General features: G+C 40.5%; 1 protein-coding gene across 1 annotated transcript in view; it reads right to left on the reverse strand.

Annotated features, from left to right (window-relative positions):
* The window catches only part of INO80 (INO80 complex subunit), a 145860-nt gene that overhangs the window by 11082 nt on the left and 110717 nt on the right, over positions 1-24061 (reverse strand). Inside the window, exons 26-28 of the mRNA XM_012649123.1 lie at positions 22194-22321; positions 15909-16003; positions 7845-7917 (exon numbers count right to left, since the gene is read on the reverse strand). Coding sequence (XP_012504577.1) covers positions 7845-7917; positions 15909-16003; positions 22194-22321 — 296 coding nt within the window. The remainder of the gene's footprint in view (positions 1-7844; positions 7918-15908; positions 16004-22193; positions 22322-24061) is intronic.

Consider the following 24061-nt stretch of genomic DNA (forward strand, 5'->3'; position numbering starts at 1 on the left):
TCTCAAAAAAAAAAAAAAAAAAGGAGTAGCAATAATATTAATAGTTAACGTTTAGTGCTTAGTACATCAATAATAATAGTTAACATTTAGTGTAGTCATTATTCTAAGTGGATAAAACTAATTTAAATCCCACAATCACCATGATTTAGGTACAATTAAGAACCTCCCATTTTACAGATGAGGAGAATGAGGCAGAGAAGAATTAGAGAATTTACCAAAGATTGCACGGCCTACAGTGGTGGGCCTGGGATGTGAGGGATGGGAGAAAGCTTTCTCCTTAAGACTGGAACTACCTTGGAAAGAGACAAACATGGCCTTCCTGGCATTCTCAGCCTCCCATCAATAAGGTCATTGCCTGTCCCACCAATTCCAAGGATGGAATGTTGAATAGGTTCCCTGAAAGCTACTTTTAGTTTGCTGAACAAACAAACAACAAAAAAATGTACTACCACCAAGTGGTCCTAAAACCAACAGACTCCTGAGTCCTTGAGGCTACTATCCAACACAGCAGACCCCCTGAAAGAATCCCAGTTCAAAATGGCCCTCATCTCCCATGTGTGCTCCTTGATATCCAATCAAAAGTCACCAAACCCAGCCAGTGCTTCTTTAGAAATGAACCCGTCTTTTCTATAGTCCCACTGTCACCATTCTGGACCAGGGCCTCACCATCTATGTCTAGATCACTAGTGATCTGTTAAATCAGCGGGCTTCCTAGATCTCAGTCTCCTTCTTCTTCAGTCTGGGTACCACTGCTCGTTATGCTGTAACATACCAAGTCCAAATTCCCCTAAATAATCAAGCCCTGCTATACAGAGACAACTTCATTTCCTATTCTTTCCTAACACAAACACATCCCTTCTCTTTAGTCAGATAGGTCTCTTCAGTGTTCCTCACTTACATCACATTTGTTTGTACCTCTTTTTGCTCAAGTTGTTTCTCTAACTGGAATCCCTCAACTTTCCTTTATTGGTCCTTTTAGGTTTAGTCCAAGCTTTCAGCAAGTCCTCCCTGATTTCTCTTGCCTATAACATTTCCTTTTCTTATCCCTATTTCTTATTTCCCCTGAATTCTTATTAGAAATAATAATGGCTAAAATCTGTTGAGTACATACTATGTGTCTAGGACTAGTGTGCCTATGTATCTTACTGGATTCTCACAAAAACCCTACATACCTATCCTCCATTTTACAAATAAGGAAGAGACTGGACCTAGATCACAATGAGTGGCTGGGTTGGGGACTGATCTAATAGTCTCCCTCCACAACCTACACTAGCAACAATACTCTGCATTGCCTACCTATCTTGGTCCAAGTCCCCACTTAATCAATATCTTCTATGAGTATCCAATTATTTCATGCATACTATTTTAAAGAGCGAGTCACCTTTTTAAAATTGTTTCTCTATGATGCTTTTCCCACTGCTTAACATTAGTCCTACGAAATTTATTTGCTTTCTAACTTAAAGATGGAGGCAATTCTACTATCCTCTGCATACTTCAGACCTTGGGTGAAGATGGACAAAAGGCATCAGTGTTTTCAATGCTCTTGCCTCTACTAATAAGAACCCTACTGGCTCTTTCTCATGGTGTCCTTTTGGTCTTGCTTCTCTATGAGGCATGATCCCTTAATTTTTGTCATAGTTAGAATCCTTGGGGAGAAAATTGCAAACTGCTGGCCAAAGAAAAAGTCATTGTGAAAGCTTATTGTTAAATCCACAGCATCCCACAGATCTAAGATTTGGAAGTATACAGTGCCTGTCACTTGTAGAACACAGCAAACCTGACCATAGGACATTTTGGAGTTTCAAACAGGACATGTAAAATTCTAGAAAACTGAGTTTAAACTTTCAGGGAGAACGAAGGAAGGGATAACAGAGTTAATAAAAAGTAGGCCTCCGATTGGACCAGGGTGTAATATCAGTTGCCCAAAGTACCTAAAATGACTACTTATGTGGAAACTGAGGGCTGATGTTATACCCAAAAGACAGTACCTTGAGCGGTCCAAGCCTGAGCCTGTGGTTCAGCATGAACTCATAACAAGGAGGCCTATGTCATGAATCATTTCATAGCTACTGCCTTAACGTTTACATTTTTTCCTAGAAGTCTCAGTGGCAACGAAACCTGATTAACTCTGGTTCTTTTGAGCTCACAAACAATAAGATTAAAGCCCAAGGAGACAGGTTTACAATTTAATTAAAAAAAGAAAAACAAACCAAAAAACAAACATATTTACCCTGTCTCTACAAAAAATAGAAAAATTGGCCAGGCGTGGTGGCACATGCCTGTAGTCTCAGCTACTCAGGAGGCTGAGGCAGAAGGACTGCTTGAGTCCCGGAGTTTGAGGTTGCTGTGAGCTATGATCATGCCACAGCATTCTAGCCAGGGTAACAGAGCAAGACACTGTCTAAAACAAACAAACCAAAACAACAACAACAAAAATCCCAATTTAATGGCTATTTATCCTTTAAATGGATTAAAAGAAGTGGGGAATTTGGGAGGAAAAGAGAATAAAATAGGATTCTATTTAGAAAAATAATTACACAGGAAAAAAATGAAATACATATAACATAATAGGATAAAAAACAAGAGAGAACTAAAGGTTAAGAACAAGAGTAAGAAAACTAAAAAACCAAGACAGATGGTATGGTTATCAACCTATTTGACAACCAAACACTAAATCCACCACAACGTGACCCAGGAGGAGGACTGGGGAAAACAATACTTCACAGTGGGTTAGAGATGACACCTATATTTAGCAATCAGGTCTATGGAGCTCAGTGAGACATCCTAGAGAAAAACAACTACAAGTAAAGGACTAGAACAACTGATTTAACTAGGAAAGATTAAAGCAAGTAAATCCGCAAAGCGTGGCCCAGCAATGACTAAGGGGCAATATATTAACAGTCAGCACCTTCATGCAGCTATAAACACCAAGCTGGGCGTGCATAGGGGCGGGAGGTGAGAGTGGAGATGGGTGGAGTGGAGTGGAGGTGACCTGGCTATATAGGTCAATGAGGAAGAGTTTCGGGGGACAAGCGAATGAAATGGAAAACAGGAAAATTTCTAGAGGAACAACCGGAAAAAGTTGGACCAACACTGGAGGGTGGAGCCTTTTTCTCCCAGGAGAATGGGGGGAAGTTCAGTCCCTTAGGGGGAGGGGGAGACTAAAAGTTGACCCATGGGACAAAGGACTTCTCACATTGCTACTAAGGGACAAAAGTTCCTTCCTCATTCTCTTTACATGTAACCATATAAAACAGGTCTGACACAGAAACAAAAACAAACGGGGTAGGTTATAACAACCCCTCACTAAACAGAGTCAAATGCAAAGATAACCCTACTTCAGGAAGAATACACAAACAAAAATCAACACAGACAGTAAGGGGCAGCTGCCATTCATCATCTGCTGAAATCATGTTTTACTAACAGAGTGGGCCAGACAGGCTGCCACTGTTTACAAATACATGTTTACACATGTATTCTCAATCACAAGACATTAAGTTGTCTCTGACATTTTTAGGTTGACCAACCTCTTCCTTGTCCATAAATGGTTCTGGGGATCTCCCAAAACTAAATAAATCTCAGGGCAAAGGAAAAAAATGCCAGACAAATCGCTACACCTATTGTTTCTCTAACACATACACATGCGCCCACACCCATAACTTGAGTTTATACAAAGCATAAACTAGGAATTAATTTCAATCTTGCTGTCCTATTTTTGTAAGGAATATTCTAGGAGCTTCTAATTTATAACTGATCCATAGGCCCTTCCTCCTGGCAAAATTAAAGTGTAAATTATTTTAGAATTCAGAGCTTCTCTACAGAAAAAAGAATTCCTACTTTTATTCCTCTAGCTATGGGTTAGGGGCCTAGGCCTACTTTGAGGCTTTGTGTCTGGCAGGAACTCCTTACCTCACAGGGCGAACCATGTGAACCACGTAAACATGATGCCGATCTCCTCCTTCAAATGCGCTTATGTTTTTGACCATTCAAATGAACAACTAGAGAAAATATTCCTTAAGAAACCATAGACCAAACCTGAGATAGGCATTTTAATATAATGAACTGATGCCAGATCTCCCCAGGTGACCTCATCTAGTCTGATGGTCTTAAATAGCTTCTACAACCTGATGATTCCAAAATACATCGTTGGCCCTAATCTTCCTCCTGAACTTCAGACCCTGCTGCCTGGGTAACATTGCCACTTAATGTCTGATACTCCTAACTGATCTTTCTGCTTCTACTTTTCTCTCTATAGTGTTTCGTTTTCCTCTATTTCCAAACAGAAGCCAGAGGGATGCATTTAAAACCCAAGCCAGATTAACCCAGCGTGGTGGCGTGCACCTGTAGTCCTACTTACTAGGGACTGAGGCAGGAGGATCGTTTGAGCCCAGGAGTCTGAGGTGCAGTACTGCACTCCGGCCTAGGCAACATATCGAGAGACCCTGTCTCAAAAACAAAACAAAAACAAACAAAAAAACCAATCCAGATCATGTTACTCCTCTGCTGAAACTCTTCCAGTTGGACTGCCATCTCAAAGTCCTTACCATGGCCTACTAGGATCCTACACAATCTGCTTCTGCAACACCCAGCTCATAACACTCTCCCCCTCATTGATTCTGTTCCACCTACTCTGGGCTCCTTGCTGTTGCTTGATTATGCCAAGCATGTTCTCACCTCAGGGCTTTGCACTTATCTCCTCTGCCTGGAATGCTCTTCTTTCTGCCAGATACATGCTTGGCTTGCTTCCTAACTTTCTTCAGATATTGGTGCAGATGTCACCTTATCACAGAAACTTTACCAACTCATCTAAAACAGCACGCCCTGATTGCTCCATCACTCCTTACCTGCTATATTTTTCTTCATAGTATTCATATTATTTTTTTCCATTTGTTTATGCTGTCTCCCTCCCACTTCCCACTAGAAATGTAATTTCTAGTAACTACGAATGAGGACAGAAATGGAACTTTGTTTCACTGCATGCCGAATTCGTAGAGCCTAAAACAATGCTGCGCCCTTAGTGGATACTCGTTAAATGTTTGCTGAATGAATGAATGAACAAATTACCAAACTATTCAAGGCACCAGAAATATAGACTTATGATACTTCCTTCCATTGATGAGCTCAAAGTCTAGTATGTAATATAATTACTTACAATACAATATGAATAATTTGAGTACAGGGAGGGGCCTAGGAAGGAATGTCGACACCAGAATGGCATTATAAAAAGCAAACAGAAGCTTACTATGTGGACGAGAAGGCTCACAGGAGGACAATCTAGGCTGAAGGAACAGTTTATGCAACAGTGTGATATGGCATGGTGTATTCAGGAAACTACAAGTCAATCATTATTTCTGGAACAAATATTTTAGAAGGCAAAGTGGCATGGCAATTAGGCTGGAAAGGCCAGAAGTGAAAAGCCTTGTATGCCATGCAAAGCTTACACTTTATTCCATAAATGATGGAGAATCTCTGAAGAGTTTAAGCAAAGAAGGAGAGTATAAACAAACTAATGGAGTAGCAGCATAGCAAAGAATGCATTTGCATTAACAGTATAGAGCTGGGAACTGAGACCGGGGCCCAAAATATCAGCTAAGAGAAAGTGATGAATCTTGTACTCACATGGAGAGTATGACTATGCTGGAACTGTATGAAATGCTTAAAAAACAGAGCAAGAACCAAGAACAAGGAGAAAGGCAAGTTTCTCCTATCTGATATGGCATCAAGTGAACCACTACATCAGAGAACCCACAGGAACACCACCTACCACCATGTGACAGCCTTCCCATAAGATGACAGAGGCCGATGATGTGCTTCTATCTACCCAGCTATGTCTCCAGCAAATCTCAGGCCCTGAAGCCCTGCCCCCATCTGATTAACTGACTGAAGAGGTTTGGATGCCAAGAAAGGCACAGCTGAGTCCTATGACTGATATTACAGAATCTATAGTCCCAGATAAATAATATTACAGAATCTGTTTTTCATTCTTGAAGGCAGGCAGTATTCTATGGTATAGTAAAGAGAAAGAGTCAACGTATCATAGGAGTGGATCCTGGGAAACAAGGGCTGTGGTTTCAGCTTTGCTGCTGTGAGTCTATTCAAGTCTCCACAACTCTGTATCTCATTTCTCCACAGCCCTCCTGAGTTAGGATCTTCCTCATACTGGTGAGGATTTCGATGCTCCGTGTTTCACAGAGAGGTATCACAACACTCACACTGAATGCCATTTTTAGAGGCATGTCTTTTATAAAACAATTTCTCATTTATGCATTTTTAAATCTCAAGGTTCTGCAACTGTTATTAAACGTATTTGAACACTTGAGCCCAGGAGTTTGAGGCTGTAGTGAGCTATGGTCATGCCACTGCACTTCAGACTGGGTGACAAAGTAAGACCAGTCTCTCTAAACTAAATAAATAAATAAAAAATAAATTAACTAACTAAATAAATTTGAATCCTGGGAATAATTCTGAGATTCAAAAGCAATATTCTTTTCTTCTCCCTTTCATACACTGAAGCATTCCTATAAGGAGATTGGGTATAAAAGGATAGATAATTTGCTAAAATAAAATGTCTTTCTTATCTTTGAAATTATCAATTTTGTTGCTCTCTAATCACCTTTTCAAGTTTAGGATACAAAAAACATGAATTTTTCCAGTAATGGAATAATGCATAAGAGTAACAAAACAATCTTTTCTGATTTGTTCAATTACATCAATAGCTCCTAAAACAAATCTGATTGGACTGATTTTTTTTTCCAGTCTGTTTTCACTGATGTATCCCAAGTATAAGGCATATACGAGGCATTCATGAATATTTTGAATATGTAAAAAACTATTCAAAGAAAATGGATCAGAAAGTCTCAAAGGAAAGCTAAAATGCTCCAGTTCCAGTGAAAGCGCACAACTACAGTGTTTTTTTTTTTTAAAGAGACAGGGTCTTGGCCGGGCATGGTGGCTCATGCCTGTAATCCTAGCTCTCCGGGAGGCCGAGGCGGGCGGATTATTTGAGCTCAGGAGTTCGAAACCAGTCTGAGCAAGAGCGAGACCCCGTCTCTACTAAAATTAGAAAGAAATTAATTGGACAACTAAAAACATATAGAAAAAATTAGCCGGGCATGGTGGCGCATGCCTGTAGTCCCAGCTACTCGGGAGGCTGAGGCAGGAGGATCGCCTGAGCCCAGGAGTTTGAGGTTGCTGTGAGCTAGGATGATGCCATGGCACTCTAGCCTGGGCAACACAGTGAGATTCTGTCTCAAAAAAAAAAAAAAAAAGAGACAGGGTCTTGCTCTGTTGCCCAGGCTAGTGTACAGTGGTGCAATCACAGCTCACTGCAACCTTGAACTCCTGGGCTCAAGTGATCCTCCTGCCTCAGCCTCCTGAGTAGCTGGGACTACAGATTCTGTCTCAAAAAAAAAAAAAAAAGAGACAGGGTCTTGCTCTGTTGCCCAGGCTAGTGTACAGTGGTGCAATCACAGCTCACTGCAACCTTGAACTCCTGGGCTCAAGTGATCCTCCTGCCTCAGCCTCCTGAGTAGCTGGGACTACAGGTGTGTGCTACCATGTCCAGCTAGTTTTTTTATATTGTTTGTAGAGATGGGGCCTCGCTCTGCTGCCCAGGATGGTCTCAAACTCCTGGCCTCAAACAACCCTCCTGTTTCAGCTTCCTAAAGTGTTGGGAATACAGGCGTGAGCCACCAGGCCTGGTGCAACTATAGTTTTTTAACACAACAAAAGGCAAAGAAATAGAAATAAAAAGTATGTGACAACAAAGCAAAGGGTAAAACAAACTGAATGACATTTACAGTAGAAAATTTGTACCTCCACTGTACAGTGGTTTCATTACTTACTGTATCTGCAGCAGTGAGATTGATACCCAGTCCTCCAGCTCGTGTGCTTAATAGGAACACAAAGATGTCATTCCTGCAGAAAAGGGAGGGATATGTTAAGAGGAAAAACTGAAAAGGAAAAATGGCATGTAGCAAAAGACAGAGATCTATGAATACATAACATAGAATCTAGGACACTGTATACAAAGCTGCTCTGTTGCTAAAATCAAATGATGGATGTCATCTTCTAATTTCCAGATAAACTTTTGCTGCCCACTAATGTCTGACTGCTAGATAATACAAATATAAACATGTAGTAAACATAACAGAAAAATGTTACCACAGAAATACAGAACTCTCTCTATCCAATAGTCATATTTTTAATAAGTCAAACCATTCTTAATTCATACAGAGGGCCAAATGAAACAGTATTCCTAGTTTCCCCCAAGAATCATGACTTCCAATAGCTTGGGAACTAATGACTACTATTTCATTTTTTTTTTTGAGACAGAGTCTCACTCTGTCACCCAGGCTATAGTGCTGTGGCATCAGCCTAGTTCACAGCAACCTCAAACTCCTGGGATCAAGTGATCCTCCTGCCTCAGCCTCCCGAGTAGCTGGGACTGCAGGCACGCACCACCACACTGGGGTAATTTTTTTACTGTTTTTAGTAGAGATGGGTTCTCACTCACTTAGGCTGGTCTCAAATCTCTGAGCTCAAGTGATCCTCCTGCCTCGGCCTCCCAAAGTGCTAGGATTACAGGTGGAGCCGCTGCGTCCAGCCTAATGACTACTATTCCAAAGCTCTAGTTTTAAGATTAAGAAAATCTTGAGTCCCATAAAAATGACCTGAAGTCAAGACTAAGACCCAGGTCGTCACTTTTTTTTTTTGTTGTGCTTGATGGTAGCTCATAGCAACCTCAAACTCCTGGTCTCAAGTGATCCTCCTGCCTCAGCCTCCCAAGTAGCTGGGACTACAGGCATGTGCAATCATGCCTGGCTAATTCTTCTAGTTTTTTGTACAGACAGGGTCTCACTTTTGTTCCAGCTGTTCTTGAACTCCTGGCTTCAAGCAATCCTCCTGCCTCAGCCTCCCAAAGTGCTAGGATTAATAGGCGTGAGCCACTGTGCCCGGCCCCAGGCCATGACTTTTCCATACTAAATTAAATTTTGGATCAATACATGAAGATAGGCTAAAGTACTTTGGGATGAATGCCAACACTGCCCTTACACAGAAACAATTAGATATAGTTTTCTCAGTTTCCTTCTACATCCCACATCCTTGTTAAGCTGCTAACCCCTTTTCTTCATGTCTATAGTGATGAATATAAATGGAAATTCATTTAGATCAGTGTTATTTAAATTGCAGTTCACACCTATCATGAAATCAGTTTGGAGGACCTGGACTGTATTAAAGCAATAAATTAATAAAGGGAAAAAAAGATTAGAAAATATTCGAATGCATCACAGGTCATAAAGGTAAGTGCTGTTTTGTCAAGTTTCAGATATGGTATAGAGGTACTAAATCACAATGTAAAATGATTTTATTCTGTGAGATCTAGTGAAAAAAAAAAAGAAACATACTGACATCAGGATGCTCCTATCCCTTCAGGCTATTCTTCCTTGGTAAAGTCACTTGACTGTTGAAAGCCTATTTCCTGGACTATAAAATGAAGATACTCTGAATATAGTTGAAGTGACTAACTGATGACAGACATATCAATGTCAAACATGAGTATCAGTGAAGGAACTATTTTGAGATAAGCATCCTGGTTAATCACTAAGCTGGGTAGATTTTAGTAGAAATCTGCTCATTATTTTTATTCAATTAAACACAACTTTCCTAGAGGCAGGCATGGATAACAGAACATGTCTGCAGCCTCTCTTACTTCATGATTCCAAAAGCTTTGTATTCCCAGGAAAAGTTCTACTAGTCTACCCTTAAATTTTATCATGAAGTTTAACATTTCATAATTTTACTTATTTGATTTATAAGATGTCATCTTTTATGATTAAACCATACAGTGCAAACCAAAAAGTTGAAGGGTGCCAAACACATTTTGATTTAAATGGAAGCATGGTACTTCACAGGCCCACAGAAGAATATTTAACCACAAGAAGTCTTCGAATGAAAACTGATTGAATTTCTTTGTTTTCTGTTTTTGGTAGAGAGAGTGGGTCTCACTCTTGTTCAGGCTAATCTTGAACTCCTGGCCTCAATGGATCCTCCCACCTTGGCCTCCCAAAGTGCTATGATTGTAAATGTGAGCTACCACAGCAGGCCCTGATTGAACTTTCTGGGCTGTACTAGTCTCTAAAGAATAATCAATCCTTCCCACCGTGGCATTGAGAAGATTGCTTTTGTTCCATATATCTTCCTTCCTGCTTTGGTAGGTACAGAGGCAGGGGGTCAGAAGCTGCTCCTGTGGTACCTGTGTGAGAGCTGATGGAGCCACTCAATGGCTGGGGTTTTTTTGGTAATTCCTGAAGGAGACCAGAATCTGAGCATGGGGTAGGGGTAGGAGACAGTGAGGGAGGTAGAAGGCAGTTAAAAAATACAACAAAAGAAAGGACAGAAGCAGAAAGATGGGTCATTTCCACAGTTTGGACAGCCAGAGAGCTGAGTGTCCAGATGTGGTAATCACTTTTGAATAGGGACTACATACAGAACAATACTAGTGAAAGAAATGTAGGCAAAAATAAGTTAGTAGAAAAACTTAGGAATATAATGGCTTCTTCTGGCTATCAATTACGTATTAAGAAAATACCTTCTGATGATGAAGTAGATGGTACGTAGCAAGGTTTGGCTACATTCAATGTAATTTTATCATATTATCATGGAAAGAACAGATTATAGAAATCTTGCATTGTTACAATCAAAAAAATTAGTTCACATCCTAGATTATACTGCTGGATTATTTATAAACAAAAACATCTAAATCAAACTGCTGACAAGTTCCTTTCTACTTAATAAATCTAGTATTGAGGCCAGGCATGGGGCTCATGCGTGTAATCCTAGCACTCTGAGAGGCCGAGGCGGGAGGATTACTTGAGCTCAGGAGTTCAAGACCAGCCTGAGCAAGAGCGAGACCCCCGTCTCTACTAAAAACAGAAAGAAATTAATTGGACAGCTAAAAATATATAGAAAAAATTAGCCGGGCATGGTGGCGCATGCCTGTAGTCCCAGCTACTCGGGAGGCTGAGGCAGGAGGATAGCCTGAGCCCAGGAGTTTGAGGTTGCTGTGAGCTAGGCTGACGCCACGGCACTCTAGCCCGGGCAACACAGTGAGACTCTGTCTCAAAAAAAAAAAAAAAAAAATCTAGTATCAGGCTGGGCACAGTGGCTCATGCCTGTAATCCCAGCTCTTTGGGAGGTTCAGGTGGGAGGATCGCTGAAGCCCAGGAACTTGAGACCAGCCTGGGCAACAAAGTGAGACACCCACCTCTACCAAAAAAAAAATTAGTCAGACATGGTGGCACATACCTGTAGTCCCAGCTACTTGGGAGGCTCAGGTAGGAGGACTACTTGAGCCCAGGAGTTCGAGGTTACAGTGAGCTATGATCAAGCCACTGTATGCAGCAGCCTAGCTACAGAGAGAAACCTTGTCTCTAAATAAAATAAAATAAAATAAAATAAAATAATCTAGTGTTCATAATGTGGATTAATGTTTTAGGGGTTTTGACTAAACAGAAGAAAAAACACCAGAAGGCTGGGAAGGGAGTGGAGGGGATGGGTAAATTCACACCTAATGGGTGCGGTGTGCACTGTGTGGGCGATGGGCACATGTATAGCTCTGATTCAGGTGGTGCAAAGACAATATATGTAACCTAACCATTTGTAGCCCCATACTATTCTGGAAAAACAAAACAAAAAACAAAACAAACAAACACAAACCCAGAAGGCAAGATGGTGGTTTGGGTGCCCTCTAGGGGGCTGAAAAGGAATCTCAACCTAGAGTTTCTGCTGGAACAGGCCTTAAGAGACCAGGTTCTGGGTAGTCTGCAGAGTGGCCTATGAAACCATATAGCGAAGACATGTGTAGGTCTCACTCTCACTCTTCTTTAATGATCCACTGAGACCTCACCGCACCAAAATACACAAATAGTGCTAGACACATAGCTGATAGCTATAAAGGCTTGTTGAATGACTGAAAAAGAACCATAATTAAAGATGACACTGGAGCTCTATAATACTCTCACCAAGAAAAAAATCCACACTGTAGTCACTTTTTCTCTTGTTTTCCAAAGAGTTACCTGAGTGGTCAGATAATGGGGTGGGGATCCATTTGGTAAAGGTCACGGTGTAGGAGGAAGGGAAGCAAAGGCCAAGGCACCACAGAGCAAAGACCTTGTGAATGGTTTCTAGGATCACGCACTGGTCACATGTTCTGAATGTTGCCCAGTCAGGACATCCTGGCCAAACAGTCTTTAGTCTCAGTTAGACTCTTTCCTGGAAGGATCCCTCATAAATAAATCTTGTACGAAGGGAATGTAAATGGCTTTTTATAGGAGCTCTTGTTTACTCTGGCTGACCTTTGAGCCACAGGGCTTTCCAGTTGAAACTACGATTTTTTCTTTTGATGTCTTTCATTAATAAAATGAAAATATTTGGCAAGGAAGGCTTTTTTGTTTTCAAAAACACCTGTCTTTTTCTCTAGATTGGGCTACTGCAGCCACTCAAATTTTAAGTTGCACTGTACTGTTTTCTCCCCATTTGGAGGGGTCAGCTTGACATGTTTCTGGTCAGCATAGCCACAGTTCATATTTTGTACATGAGAAATAAGCAGATTATTTCTTAGCCATAATTCCAACTCTAAGCATCTAGCTTATAATGTAGGCAGGAATCAGAAAGGAGACTTTAATTTCTTCATTTTGCCTAATGTTAGACAGAAGGCATTAAAACAATGGTTATCCAAATATTAACTAGATATACAGTCACTGCTACCTACGAAATTCTCAGTTGTAGGATGTGGAAGTTCAAGTAAGGTTTCCTAATAAGAGCTGTGCAAAGTAAGATTTTTACTAAGTAGATCTAGTACAATTTAATGGTTAAAATACCACTCTTTCAGAGCTAAGCTTTTCAAAACAATTATGCACTACTGGGATTGCCCGAATGAATCTGCTTCATAAGTTAAAAGAGAGATTTTAGAGGTAATAAGTTAGATCCATCTACTGATTTTTTAAAGTGTAAAATATACTAAGCCCTGGATCTCATAGCCCAGTTTTCTGGGGAATTGGGTCAGCTAGGAGAACAGTTATAGCTCTACAACTCAGAAGCTGAAATCACTAGAAGTCAAAATACTACAGCTGTGGCTGGAATCCACAGCAGTAGAAGTTTTCCACCAAGCAATATGACAATATGCATAGAGTCTTAAATGTTCTCATCACTTTAGCTAGTAATTTTCCTTGTTTGAATCTATGCTAAGAAAGTAATCTAAAATAGTATTAATAACAAAGATTTATACACAAAGATATTCACTCAATATTTTAACAGCAGAAAAGTGGTGGCTGGGCGCGGTGGCTCACGCCTGTAATCCTAGCAATCTGGGAGGCTGAGGCAGGTGGATTGTTTGAGCTCAGGAGTTCAAAACCAGCCTGAGCAAGAGCGAGACCCCGTCTCTACTAAAAAACATAGAAAGAAATTAATTGGACAACTAAAAATATATAGAAAAAATTAGCTGGGCATGGTGTGGCACATGCCTGTAGTCCCAGCTACTCGGGAGGCTGAGGCAGGAGGATCGCTTGAGCCCAGGAGTTTGAGGTTGCTGTGAGCTAGGATGACGCCACGGCACTCTAGCCCGGGCAACACAGTGAGACTCTGTCTCAAAAGAAAAAAAAAGAAAAGTGGTATATATACCCAGTGTAATGGAATTTTGGTCTTAAAAATATGATTGCAAAGACTTTTTTTTTTTTTTTGAGACAGAGTCTCACTCTGTTGCCCTGGCTAGAGTGAGCGCCGTGGCATCAGCCTAGCTCACAGCAACCTCAAACTCCTGGGCTCAAGCGATCCTCCTGCCTCAGCCTCCCGAGTAGCTGGGACTACAGGCATGTGCCACACCATGCCCAGCTAATTTTTTCTATATATTTTTAGTTGTCCAATTAATTTCTTTCTATGTTTTTTAGTAGAGACGGGGTCTCGCTCTTGCTCAGGCTGGTTTTGAACTCCTGAGCTCAAACAATCCACCTGCCTCAGCCTCCCAGAGTGCTAGGATTACAGGCGTGAGCCATCGCACCCGGCCTGCAAAGACTTTTAAATGATATGTGAAAATATCACAATATAATGTGAAGTGGAAGAGATCAGGACACAAAATCCTATTTACAATGTGCTATCAACAGTGTAAATACAACCATATACATACACTTAAGGCTACAGGAATATACTAAAATGTTAACAGTAGTGGGATAGTGGGTGATTTTTATTTTCATCTTTAAATATTTTTCAAATTTTTCTCAGTAGGCATTTCATTGTAATATATATGGACCCCAATTCTTACTGAAAAAAAACCCAAAACATTACCATTAACAAGATCCTCAAATGTACGATATCAAATATACTAGTGGAAAATAATGCAAACAGTACTAGGTGAAATACCTATTACTTAATGGCTCTTGTCGTAACACCCAAGGCATGCCACCCCATACCAATGTGCCTACACCACAGATGCACTGACAATAACTGGAGAAGATACAGGCACTCTGGGAAAATACAGCCTATAGATCTTGCATATAAGATTCTTGTCAATTGGCGTCTTAGGTTGGAGTAGGTAAGGACATGGTAAAATACAACTCACTGATTTCAGAATAAAAAAAAAAGACGAAGATCACCCAATATGCTTTTTTCTCTTTTTACCATAACAATGAGGTGGGTTAAGTGGCACTGCTGTGCTTATTCATGTTTCAAATAATCAATTTTAGGATCTGCGGATAACTTCTGCTAGGTGAGAAGCTAGGTCAGGCTATCCACACAGCTGCTCCAAGGTAGCAAACTGAAACAGGTTCAAAGTAGATCTTCCCTTCCATTGTTGGTCAAACAGCTACTTGCAATTCTGGCATACAGTTTTAACTTAGGAGTTACTGGCCTAATGGGGTATATACTGTAAACAAAAATATCAGGATTTATCTCCTTATCTGTGCTCTATTGTAAAAAATAACATAATAGCAAAAATTCTTAGTCAGAGGGCATTCTTTGTTGAATTATGGATGTGTTTTGTGCTAATTTTACATCGGAATTATGCCATGCTTTAAAACTTAAATGCTTTAAAACAAATTAAAAATTGTAAGATAAATACAAAAGGCTATATGCTTAATTTTCTCTCCAAGAATTCAAAAGTTAAATATTAACAGGCCATAAAATTAAAGGGCAGAAAGTCAAAATTGTTCTGATTTTCAAACATTAAGATCTACTTTATTTCTCAGTTTTCCAGGTCTAAGGAAGAAAATTAAGATGGAGTTCAGCAGACCTGTCAACAGCAGAGCTTGGCTTTCTCCTCAGAGAGAGGAGTAACAAGACTCTGCTTACTACAAAGACAACATGCACTCAGGATAATTATGGCTCTATAAACCATCAGCATTCAGCAGGCGGTATTTGAAATTTCATAGGCTCATTAACAGGTGGGAGAGGTACTGTGGCTGAGAGCTGCCAGCTGAATAGATTGCACACAACTGTAATTTGTCATATTGCACTGTACTGCTACTATGCTAGAAGGAAAAGCAGGAAAAAGGTACTTTTCCTTGAACTTATACAAAATGAAACACAGAAATAAACTAAAAATCAACTCTAGGTCAATACCTAGAAATGGCTATTGTTAAGTTAGGAATATAGCCTTATGGACTTTTTTCTACATATCTATTATCCATTGAGGATGATCCTGGTTCATACTCAGATCCCTCTCTCTCTATCACTCTCAGATACATAGATCTGAATCACTATAAGCAGATTTAGCAATTTAGCAACCTCTTAAAATGGTAGGAATTATATCATGATTATTTAACCACGTGGATGTCTTGGCATTTCTTTTAAACCCACCATTTCAAGCACTACGGAAAAATAAAAATAAGAATTTTTATAATTCCCATTAATGTTACCTGTTCTGAAAATCAGCAACCATGTCCCGCCTCTCTGAGATCTTGGATGAGCCGTCAAGCCTCATGTAGGTGTGCTTCCTATAAACCATATATTCCTGCCAATCAGGGAAAAAGAATATAATAAGTCTGATGCAAATTACTGTATTATAATTCTCATGAACATCTAGCCACCTTCCACCTCATCCATACTAGGGGCAAGGCATTATATCTAGAGTGGGAAGAAAGCAACCTCCAAAGCACAGGAACTTAATTTGTAAATAAGTTTATGGCCAGTGTTTGAAAATTCAGGGCAACCCAAAGATTATCATCACCCTCATTTTCAATTTGAAACCCAATCTTATTCCTGCAGATTTCTGTAGCTTTCATGAAAAAAAAAAAAAGAAAGAAGAAATCTCCAAACCAAAATGTCTTTTCAATCATCAACCAGATGTTTTTCATAGCTATGAAAATATCCAGTTTTTTTTCAGTGAGTAACATTCACTCTAATGTATTTCCCCCCAGCAAATCCTTGCTGACCAAAGTCCTTGAATTTATAGCCTGAGCTTCCTTCTCCCATCAGAGCATGCATCACTGTTAAGCAAGGGCTAAGCATCAGAGTGAAACAGAAGACAAGTTAATTTTCCATGGCAGAGAATGTTCTTGACATCATCTATAAGAGGAATTATAACTTTTAAAAACAGAGAGGAGATGTCAAGAGATTCAATGGAAAGAATGTCTCTCCATTGTATAGAAGTTGCAATTCCTTTCAGTTATGTCCAAATGAAGACTGATTTCATTTCCTCTTTTGTTACTTCTGATTACACTACAAAAGTCCATTTATAGAACTACTATCAAAAGCTCAACACAGCTGCCTATTTATAAGAAAAACCATGATATAGTTAACTTTGGTTCTAAAATAACTCTATTGAAAAAGACTAATCATTTGTACATTTGGGAAATATTTATGTTAATTAGTTTTCTGTGGTCAAATGTTCTTATATTGCAATATTTTCACATGTAGCTCTTATACTTGGCTGGCATTTGAGCATAGAAGGTTGTCATAGTTTGGTGTGGCTGGTGCACCGTATGTGGCAGCTTATATTCTTCAAGCAAGTGAACACCAAGAACATGGCAGAGACCTGCTTGGGTATCTGTGAGGTGAAGCTGGTTAACAAATCAGACAAGCTCATTGACACACACATTGTGTTTTATGTTGTTTTTTTGTTTTTGAGACAGGGTCTCACTCTGTCACCTGGGCTGGAGTGCGGCAATGTACATAGCTCACTGCATCCTCAAACTCCTGGGCTCAAGTGATCCTCCTGCCTCGGCCTTCTGAGTAGCTAGGACTAGAGGCGTGTGCCACCAAGCCCAGCTAATTTTTTGGTTTTTAGATTTTTGCAGAGATGGGATCTTGCTTATGTCACCCAGCCTGTCTTGAACTCCTGGCCTCAAACAATCCATCTGCCTTGGCCTCTCGAAATCTCTGATTACAGGGATGATCCACGATGCTTGGCCCCTTAAGGGCTTTGGTAATCAAAGAGGGGTCGAAAATATTCATTCAAAGTGAGCTTCAAGTTCACACTTAGTGGTATAGCCCTAAAACAGGACTGAATTAATGGTTGAAAAGCAGGGGGTATTTTGGACAAGAAGGAATTCAGGAAAGAAGGTGAAAAATGATAGTATGATGAGTGATGGTCTTTAGAGGCTTGTTATGTCCCTTGGCAGCTAATCCGATCAGGGAATGTTGCAGACTGGAACATCAAAATAACTAGACTATATCAAGACAGCTTAGAGAGAGTCATCCATGCCACAGATTTGGATTTTAACAAAAAGGTAGGCTTCCTGCACAAGTACCCTTTTTGCCTTTTAAACCAGAACTTCTAGACTCATGAAAACATTGATGAATGAATCTTCTTGTAAATTTTGCTGTTCACATATTTATATATCAAGGTCACCACAACACCAAGGATATTAATCCTAGACCATAATCAAACCAACCCTAATTACAGACAGCCTGTTACTCAGACAACAGAAGTGAATTTCTCCTTTTTACTGCTTCAAGCCTTTGCTTTCCTACCCAGGGGAGTAGTGGGATTTCAGAGGCTTTAGATAAGTTTAGATGCTATTTTAATAAATATCTTCAAAATAACAAGTAAATGGATATGGAAAAATCTGTTAAAAGCCGGATAAAGCAATATTTATATCCTTATGCTATAGGAAAAAAACCTAAAAGATAAACACTGGGCTGAAAAAGCAATTCAATATGTCTTTCATTCACAAATTCTAACTATTCCAAAGCTATTTTAGATATCTCTCTAAAATTCCAAGATGTTTAGAAAAAGATAAATGTTCATTTGTAAAGAAATCCTTAATTTCCTCTAACTGTAAATTTTAAGAATTGTGCCCACTTCCATTCTTGGTTCAGTTTTCACATGACCTAAAAAATCTAGTGTTTCAGTATACAATTCTATACTATTAAAATAAAAATATAAATTCTAGCCGGTTGTAGTGATATGCACCTGCGCCTCCTCCTAGCTATTTGGGAGACTGAGGCAAGGATATCACCTGAGCTCTGAAGTTCGACACCAGCCTGGGCAACACAGGAAAACTCTATCTCCTAAAAAATAAATTCTAACAACAAATGGTATTACGGTACTCACATTTTTCTTGGAAATTTATTTTAAAAATCTCAAAAAAAAACCCCCCAAAAAACTCTACTTACCAATTTCTACACCAAAAGATTTTCTAAAGATCTCTCTCTCTCTCTCACTATATACATATATATTTTGGAGAGAGGGTCTCACTGTGTTGTCCAGGCCAAAGTACAGTGGCATCATCATAGCTCACTGCAACCTCAATCTCCTAGCTCAAGCAATCCTCCTGCCTCCACCTTCCAAGTAGCTGGGATTACAGGTGTGTTTCACAATGCCCGGATAATTCCTCTTCTTCTTCTTTTTTTTTTTTTTTGTAGAGATAGGGTCTTGCTCTTGCTCAGGCTGGTCCCAAACTCCTGGGCTCTAGTGATTTTCCCACCTCAGCCTCCCAAAGTGCTAGGATTACAAGCGTGAGCCATCACGCTGGCCGCTCTAAGATTTATCTTAAGAGCCTTGATTAATATGTTTTCAAAACCAGCAGCTGAGATCTGGTTAATTAGAAACTGTCTATCGGCTGAGTTTTGTAGCTACACCTCTCATCCCTAGAGGTGTGCACCACTGTGCCTGGCTTAGATTTCTTTCTTTTTTTTTTTTTTTGGAGACAGAGTCTCGCTCTGTTGCCCGGGCTAGAGTGCCGTGGCGTCAGCCTAGCTCACAGCAATCTCAAACTCCTGGGCTCAAGTGATCCTTCTGCCTCAGCCTCCCAAGTAGCTGGGACTACAGGCATGCATCACCATGCCTGGCTAATCTTTTCTACATATATTTTTAGTTGTCCAGCTAATTTCTTTCTATTTATTAGTGGAGACGGGGTCTCGCTCTTGCTCAGGCGGTCTCAAACTCCTGAGCTCAAACGATCCACCTACCTCAGCCTCCCAGATTGCTAGGATTATAGGCATGAGCCACCGTGCCCAGCCTTAGATTTCTTTTAAAGGTGGTACAATCATTCCCATTCATCTCTCAACTCTGTACAGTTTACTCCCATGAGTAAGGACCACTGCTGGATGATTAGTGTGACAGTACTATGGTTTGCAGTAACTGCGTTATGCTCGGCACTTCTGTGCATTAAAGAGGGCTTATGGGCACAAAAAGACCAACCATCACCCAGTTCTTCCTTACACAGGGCACTCTGTAGAAACCAAGTATATCTCTCACCCAAATCCATTTTTAGTACTTAGGAAAGGCTCAGAAAATGATCCATCAGTATGATTGAATTTCCTGGAGCCTCATAATGCAATCGGAGTTCCTTTTGTTCCATCTAAAGCAGCAAAGAGAGAAGAGAACACAAGCACAGACCTTTGTCCTCTCCTAGAGGTCTCATAATTTAGTGCCCTCCTTTAATTAAACAAAAACGAACACAAGTACTCTGGAGATGACTCGTGTGGGATCAATAACTGAGAAGTAAATAAGCTCTAATACTACTTGCATAAAATAAAAATTATGGCTCTTAACATTTAGAAAGCTTTGGGACTTACACACTTCCACTAGATAGTATTTTATCTTAAACTCCCATGTTCGCTGCAGCATTATTCACCAAGACATGGGACCAACCTAGGTGTCCATCAACAGATGAATGGATAAAAGAAATGTAATACATATATACAATGGAATATTATTTAACCTTAAAAAGAATAAGAAGGAAATCTTGCTATTTCCGACAATATGGATGAACCTGGAGGACATTATGCTGAGTGAAATATGGCAAACACAGAAAGACAAATACTGTATGATCTCACTTGTATGTGTAAACTCATAAAAGCAGGGAATTGAAGGGTGGTTGCTAGGGGCTGGAAGAAATCGGGAGATGTTGGTCTAAGGGTACAAAGGTTCAGTTATACAAGATGGAAAAGTTCTGGAGATCTAATGTACAGCATGGTGGCCATAGTTAATAATATTGAGCTGGGTATAGTGGCTCATGCTTGTAATCCCAGCACTTTGAGAGGCCAAGGCCAGAGGATCACTTAAGGCCAGGAGTTTGAGACCAACCTGGGCAACATAGCCAGATCTTGTGTCTATAGAAAAGCAAAGAAATTAGCTGGATGTGGTGGCATGTACCAATAGTCCCAGCTACTCTGAAGGCTGAGGCAGGAAGATCCCTTGAGCCTAGGAGTTCAAGGTTACAGTGAGCTGTCATTGGGCTACTGCACTCCAGCGTGGGTGACAAAGTGAGACCCTGTCTCTAAAAAAAATGATGATGATAATAATAATATTGTATTGTATACTTGAAATTTGCTGGGAGTTGATTTTTTTTTTTTTTTTTGAGACAAAGTCTCACTGTGTTGCCCGGGCTAGAGTACTGTGGCGTCATTCTAGCCCACAGCAACCTCAAACTCCTGGGCTCAAGCAATCCTTCTGCCTCAGCCTCCCAAGTAGCCGGGACTACAGGCATGCGCCACCATGCCCGGCTAATTTTTTTCTATATATTTTTAGTTGTCCAATTAATTTCTTTCTATTTTTACTAGAGACAAGGTCTTGCTCTTGCTCAGGCTGGTCTTGAATTCCTGACCTTGAGCGATCCACCTGCCTCGGCCTCCCAGAGTGCTAGGATTACAGGCGTGAGCCACCATGCCCGGCCGCCTCTCAATCTTTCTTGTCAGATGACTTACTCTCGGGGTTTGTTCTCATTTTCCCTCTCCTGTTTCTAGGCCTATGACCTCTCCTCTCTCAAATAATAAGCCACTACTCAGGCGATCCTCCCACCTCAGCCTCCTGAGTAGCTGGGACTACAGGCACGTACCACCACACCCAGATAATTTCTTTCTATTTTTACTAGAGACAAGGTCTTGCTCTTGCTCAGGCTGGTCTTGAATTCCTGACCTTGAGCGATCCACCTGCCTCGGCCTCCCAGAGTGCTAGGATTACAGGCGTGAGCCACCATGCCCGGCCGCCTCTCAATCTTTCTTGTCAGATGACTTACTCTCGGGGTTTGTTCTCATTTTCCCTCTCCTGTTTCTAGGCCTATGACCTCTCCTCTCTCAAATAATAAGCCACTACTCAGACAAGAAAGTAAGAGAGAACCTCAACACAGAAGTATTAAATAATTAAAGAAACAAAAGCTGCCTTGCACAGTAAGACACAGCTATATCTTTCACTACTAACTCAGAAGTTGTCAACCTTGGTTGCATATTAGAATCACTGCAGGAGCTTTCAAATATTCTGATGCCCAGGCGTCATTCCAAACTTATTACCTAAGAAGCTCTGGGGATGGGATCAAACATTCATATTTTTTAAAGCTTCCCAGGCAATTGCAGTACATAGTGAAGCTGAGAATCACTACATTAACTCAAGTTGAACAGCTAGCTGCTCTTTAGTTTTTCACATACAGAACTAATTTCAAATCTTGTTTTCCACACAGAATTCCAGAGGACTTTTCAAGATTTCTAGGTTGTGATCTACTTTAAAATTAGGGAATTTCTTCCCTAGTAAAAGAAGGGCACAAGAGGTGTTCCATTTCATTGGTATAGGGAAGGGGGCAGCAGATGTCCTTTGCATACTCTCCATCTGCGATGAGCTGTTTCTGTTCCCTTTATAGACTGTAAAATCAAAGGAGGAGTTTAGGGGTTCCTATTAAGCAGGACTGACATTAGTCAGGGCCATTTGATTTCTACAGGTTAAATGTCAAGGTATCCTAGTTCCCCAAAGTTCCTTCTCCTACCTCCAGCAGGTCTATCATCCTGGTCATCTGGGAGTAGATAAGAACCCTATGCCCTTGAGACTTGAGCCGAGTCAGCAGGACATCAAGGGCATACAGCTTTCCACTGTCAGTGATGAGGCTCTCCTTGCCTGGGGAGAAGAAAAGGGGGAGGCGGAATGGATTTAATTGAAGCAACAAAATCACTCACTGCAAAGCTGTATGCAACCAAAATTACTACAACCAAAATGCTTGTCATCACGAGAGTAGGAAAGTGCTCGAGAGGAAGAATGCAAAACCTTGAAAAAATCATGACTCCAGAAGCAATCTAGGAAGAAGTATCACGAAAAGAGGGAGGTGTAGATTCCCTCCCAACTGACAGCTCTCAATCAGACATCTGCCGCTAAGGCATTTTAAAACTCCCCTGCTCCATATCCTTACTCAAGGGACACCAGGTATACATGGACATCTATGGGTCATGTCTATGTCCTATCTGCTGTGACTTGAAAAATCTGTTTTTACTTTGTTCATCCTATCTCTAGACATCCGTTTCTGTTCGTTCTTTTTTCATTGCATATTTCACTGCAAAATCTGCTCTTTCTGTGATCAAGTGTTTATACCCTGAAAGCATGAGAATTTATGGAAACAAGAATTGCTCCTGCCTGCCCTTAGAGACACTTAAACACCAAGAAATGCAAATAAATATACCCACCCTTGACTCCCTCTCTCCCTACACTTTAGGTTGGCTGGTAAATGTTATTTACTCAAGTTGTAATTCAATGAAGATACCAGGGCTTATTCTGCTTTTCAGAAAGACCGACTTTGAGTTTCTCTGCAACAAAGGTGCTTTCACTCACTAACTTGTGCTTTCTCCTTCCTCTTCCCATAAGAAAAGCATTTCAGCCACAGATCTTTAAAGAACACTCAACTCACAAATTTTCTTATCCATTCAGTATCATTAAACTTCCATCATATTTCAGGAAGGAGAGTTTCCTGTTTGCACACTGGTCCATAAACATGCCCTGAACAATTGCTGCCATTAAGAGAAGAGATGAGGCACTTAAGGGGTTGGGTAAGAGTATACGTGGAACTGGGCACAGGACACACAAAGGGAGAGAGAAAGGATAGAGATATTACACAGACAACTAACAATTAAAAGAGAAAACCGTTAAGAAAAACACACTGTCCACCCTTAGTTTCTGGGTTTGAACCCACAGCTTTTTCTCAGAACTGCAAAGGCTGACTGTTGCGAGCAATGCAAGAGTTCTTAACAGTCATTTCTCTGTTCTCACCACAATTTGCCAAGTGCACAATTATTGTATAAACTGAACAAGAACGGATGTGCTGACAGTATTATAACAAATCAACAGCCACTCTGTTTTTGCTACAAAGCCACAGGTCCTAGCTGTTTACTCCCTGGCACTGCAGCCTGCCTTCTCCCACCTTCGGAACACAGCCAGACCATATCTCTCCCCCCACCACCCCCTCCTGTACACTGTTGTACACACCTTTGTTCAGTCTCTTTGTTTGGTCCTGTTTAGATTATTGAAATGCTCTTCTTTTTGTTGGTCTCCTTAACAACACAATCAAATGACTGCAGCTGGGACAGGATTGACTGCTAAGCTCTCTCCCTGGCACCAGACAAGGAGGCCTGTACAAATTTCAAGTCTGAGCAGGCAGCAAAGCTTTCATAACAACTTTAAAGTTTTCTTCTTATCACAATTACCCTTGTCCATTAATTAGACTCCCTGGGGTCTCTCAATTTTGATAGCTCCTTAACATTCCCCACAGAGCTACCAATCAGCTTTAACTATGTTTCTTTCCATTTTAATTATAAAAGCACAGAAAGGTTTAAAAAAAAAAAAAAAAAAGCCTGTATGTTTTTTAGCCAT

Source organism: Propithecus coquereli, unplaced genomic scaffold (genome assembly GCF_000956105.1).
Source record: "Propithecus coquereli isolate 6110/MARCELLA unplaced genomic scaffold, Pcoq_1.0 Scaffold3, whole genome shotgun sequence".
In the NCBI taxonomy this organism is placed as follows: Eukaryota; Metazoa; Chordata; class Mammalia; order Primates; family Indriidae; genus Propithecus; species Propithecus coquereli.